This window comes from Arvicola amphibius, chromosome 13 (genome assembly GCF_903992535.2).
Source record: "Arvicola amphibius chromosome 13, mArvAmp1.2, whole genome shotgun sequence".
NCBI lineage: Eukaryota > Metazoa > Chordata > Mammalia > Rodentia > Cricetidae > Arvicola > Arvicola amphibius.
The window spans coordinates 29,537,797-29,542,623 of NC_052059.1; the positions used below are offsets into that span (position 1 = coordinate 29,537,797).

The 4,827-nt window shown below is 44.0% G+C and overlaps 1 protein-coding gene across 1 annotated transcript; it reads right to left on the minus strand.

Moving 5' to 3' along the window:
- Nucleotides 1-3,653: 3,653 nt before the first annotated feature.
- LOC119800403 (PRELI domain-containing protein 1, mitochondrial-like) lies at nt 3,654-4,366 on the minus strand. The gene is given in 2 exon segments (XM_038310565.1): nt 3,654-4,171; nt 4,174-4,366. Coding segments are annotated over 2 exon segments (645 nt in total). The 5' UTR covers nt 4,301-4,366.
- Nucleotides 4,367-4,827: the final 461 nt, after the last annotated feature.

Consider the following 4,827-nt stretch of genomic DNA (forward strand, 5'->3'; position numbering starts at 1 on the left):
ATCAAACTGCTTTGTTTTATCGGTTATCAACAAATGGAACAAATGCAGTATTTTGTTGACAGATAATATTCAGTGGTATATTGGATGTTGAACTAGAAACACTGGTGAATATTAAAGTCATAAATAATTCAATCCTTTTGTTGCATCAGTGTATGACCTCAAAATCACCCTGTTCAATCTGAAGACGCCGTAATGGCCCAAAGTTCAGCAAGGCCAAATCATACCCTGCCATATATAGTAACAGACTGTAATATAGAGTTTCAACAAAGAAAATACAGTTAGCATAATAATGAGGCATTAGCTGAAATGCACACAGAATTGTTGACCTGAAACAAAAAATCCACAGAAAGGACATGTTCTGAAGGATGCTGACAAAGTAATTAAAATATCTAGAGAAATAGACCTCACTTAAAACCCAGCAACTCTTAAGTCCTGTCTTAGTCACTTAACCTCTCACTGACACTCCCTGACCCTTACACAGTGTTTTACTATTCAGTTATTCAGGAGAGTAAATCCAGAGGCTTGCCAAATTAAATTCCCCTGCTCCTGCTGCAAGCACCTCTGTCCCAGAACCAAACTCTATGATTTCCATAATGCGCAAACGTCTCCCGGTGTTCCACGGCTCTTTGCTTACTGTGCCCTTAGACTCGAATGCTGCTCGCTTTCTTTCTGTCTCAGATATCATTTCTGTGAACCTGCATCTGGTTGGCCAAGAAGTATCCACTGCTTCCTGCCTCTCTGTTCATGTGCCATTTTATATACCTGTTTTATTTACACTTCTCACAAAACCACATTGATATCATTTATGTTTGTGTGTTTACTTCCGAAGTGTGAAGTGTGAATGTCAGAGACCATTATCCCATCCTTTTAGCTAACCCAATTGGTGTGGCCTGGGAATACTGGCTCCACCTTTCATTGATTGGTGTGATAAAGCTACTTAACTTTCCAAACCCTCATTACCTTTTTTTCCACTCACTTGCTGCTGTTTGTTTGTTTGGGGGGCTGTTGAAATCAGAAATGGAACCACGGTAGAGAGGCTGGAAGTCAGAAGACAACTTGTGGGAGCTCTCTCTCTCCTACTATGTGAGGCCTGGATATCTAACCATCAGGCTGGGCAAAGAATGCATTTACCTGCCGGTGTGACGTTATTTCTGGGGTGATGTGAACACATGTCTACTAACTCTGCCTAGGAAACTGATGAGAAGCCAAAGTAAGAATAGTACCAGTGTTCGATGTGGTGAATTATTGAGTTTGTTCGGGTTATTTCTGGGTATGGGTGGGAACAGAAATCACTCAATGGGAGCTGCGTTACTGAAAGCCCACGCCATCATGGATGGAAGCTCACAAAACCTAGAAATAAGTAGTTCTGTAACTGGAGGTTTCTCCCCCCCCCCCACCAATTCCCAAATAATGACACTGAGTCTTAATATTAATTACAAACTGTTTGGCCTACTTGCTCAGGCTTATCATTAACTAACTCTTATAACTTAAATTAACCAATTTCTACTCTTCTATATTTTACCACAAGGCTCCTGGCTTATTACCTCACATCTTGTTTCTCCAGAGGCTGCTCACATCTCTCCAACTCTGCCTTCTTTTTTCCTTTATCTTTGCTTGGATCTCCTGCCTGACTCTATTCTGACTGGCTATTGCCCAAATCAGCTTCCTTATTAACCAATGGTAATAAAACATATTCACAGCATATTGAAGGGCATCCCACATCAGATGCCCTTTCAAGTAGCTTGACAGGCTGGCAAGGAAGCCCAATTGATGTGGGCTTCTTTGAGGTCACTCAGTTGGTCTCTGGTCTCTGGCAGCTTGGCTGGTCTGAGAGCACCTCTTAGCAATCCATAACACTTATATATCCTTGGAGAAAGATGGGTCTAGTGCATCTGGTCAATTCCAGAGACTTCATAAGACTTCTGAATTGTTTACTTTCTGAGTTTTAAGGAGCTCTCCTGAAGGAAGGAATGCGTCACTTCCCTTTAAACTTCCTGACTCTTAAGAAGCTCCCATCCAAGTGGAATGCTTTGTCTCAGAAGAAATTGCTATGCAACACCTCTGGGCTGTCTATCTCACTGACCCTTGAGATAGGATTTTGCTATGTAGATCAGGCTAACCTCAACTCACTATACTCCTACGTCAGTCTCCAGAGTGCTGGTGTTTTAAGCATCCACCACCATATGAGGCATAAGCCATATTTCTAATGGATACCCTGAAAGGAATTTCTTTGAGGAGCAAATGAAACTAAATGTACATTGCCTGATATATAACAATAAGCTCAAACTCCAATTCATTAATTCCTGTTTAAAAGAAATCCATGTATGTTATCCAGCACATCTTTAATGCATCACAGAAAGCAATAAAATATCCATAAAAATGTTAAGTCTGTGTTTGCTTCTGTTCCAGGATCTTCTGAAAAATGATAAAATGATGATCACCATAATAGTTATTAATGATACCAAATTCATTTCTCAATAATCTTTCTATGTTAATATGAAAATACATTTAATTAGGTGTGTTTAAATTAGTATATTAAATTTTAAGTATGAAAATGATTATATTATTATAACTACAGAAATATCATTATATACAAAAGGTTCACAATATATGAACTTTAAATACCTTTAGAGATGTTGATTAATGGTAAAGAAATAGGAACTATGGTAAAATAGAAGTTTGTTTTGGTGGAGGGTGTTGCATTCTCTTAAAATTTAGCGTTAAAATTAGCGCTAACTTGAAAGTCAGCATTCCAAATGTGCACCTACATACTCACATACATAGAAAACACAAATCTAGGTTGTAAACTCTGCTGCTGGAACAGGGGAGTAAAGGAGCTTCTACTGGGCTCCTGCTACATAGATCCAGGAGCTTGGAATGCTTTGCATTTTTCAGTGTAGCTTGTACTGAGGGAGAATTTAGTCTAGATAATTGACTGATAACAAGTTAACCTCATCTATTGCCCTGGACAGCAATACTAATGAGCTGCTGGCTGCCTGAGGCCATCGTCCTACATACAGGACAGTGGATGAATGAAAGCGAACCGAAGCAGATGTCCTTCCTGGGGGAAGCAGAGACTGTTTCAGAAAAGATGAGAAAATGAACTATGTCTCGTTCATCCAAACCAAACTCTTTGTCTTATAAGGACTGGAGATGTAACCTTCCCCATGGGAGAAGGCGGAGAAACCCTAAGAATATTCCCGATGGCTTAAGCAGCAGGCGGGAGGTGGAGGCAGAGCCTGAGATGGTGATGGTTCTGCTCGCATTTTCCTCCAGGACCATCGCTCTTCATTCTTTCTTTTTTTGGGGGGGGGGGCAATCAATTCATGTGTTTATTGAGTGCCTGTTATGTGCTAAATATTGTTCAGGGTACTTGGGACACATCAGAGAATAAAACAAGGAGCCCTGCCCTCGTGGAGCGCACAGTCTATCCTGTGTCGCCGCTTCACCTATGTACTGCTTGTGACCCTGGGCAAGTCACTGCGCCTTTCTGCCCAATTGGGTAAAAGGAGGCTGGGCTCAGTAGACGGTGAGCCGGGTGTACTGCAGATGTGGACCAGGACAGCACCCGAACCCACCACCCAGACAGCAGAGAGGGCTGGAGGCGCATCTTTAATAATCAAGTACAGTGAGAAGGGAGAGGAAAGGAGCAGCTACACGAGCTGCTGCTGCTGCTGCTTGGTGGCGGCCTTGTTGGCCAGGTCCTTGGCCTTCTCTGTAGCTGCCGGTGCCGTCTCCTTTGCTTTTTCTTTGGCCTCTTTGGCTGTCTCAACGAGTGTTCTGGAAGGAGCCTCCCCTTGTAGCTTGGCCAAGATGTACTCAAAGCCCTTCATCGTCTTGGTTACATTGCTTTTGAACCGGGCAAGGCCAAATTCCTGGACAGCTGGAGAGACACCAAATAAGCTGGAGGAGACCCAGGCTTCCCGACGGATTTCCGTCCAGCCGCTGTTGTCAGAGTTCACACAGTAAACACATCGTTCCTCCACCACCATCAGCCGGGGGTGGTTGATGTTCCAGTTGAAGGTGGTCATGGTCTGGTTCTGTGGGTCCACAATCGAGTCCTCCAGGATGTACACCGAGTGAGCAACGTTGGCAGGAAAAAGTCGCTCTGCCCAATGTGGCATCCTGTTGGTCTTGGTCAGGAGTCTCCCAGACAGAAGCTTCTGGTCACCTCCCGGTGTACTATGTCTTCCGTTAAGACATGTTTGCTATAGGGATTCGGGTACCGTTGCCAGAAGGCAGCGAACACTTGGTCCCAGGAACTTCGGAGCACGCTCTGGCCCAGGAAATACTTCACCATAGTCCCGACCCGGACGGGCTCAGCACCCGTGCAGCATCAGGGTGAAGGGCCCGGGGGTGGGGGGCACGTGGCTGGGCGCACGCCCGCCAGGCTCGCAGCTCAGTCACCGCCGCGCCGCGCCCAAGTCCCTACAGCCGCCATGAGGGACTATAAGCTCTTCATTCTTTCTTGTGCTTACGCTTTGGGCAGAAAGGTCAAGCAAATACCCAGTATGGTATTACCTTAAAATGCACATTCTAGCCGCAAATAGTGAAGGGTTTTTGATTCTACTATATATAAACTTTAAGGCTTTTAGAATTCAAGGCTCGGGCTGGAGAGATGGCTCAGTGGTTAAGAGCATTGCCTGCTCTTCCAAAGGTCCTGAGTTCAATTCCCAGCAACCACATGGTGGCTCACAACCATCTGTAATGAGGTCTGGTGCCCTCTTCTGGCCTGTAGGCATACAGACAGATAGAATACTGTATACATAATGAATAAATAGATATTTTTTAAAAAAGAATTCAGGGCTCTTAGGAAATCCTAAGTAA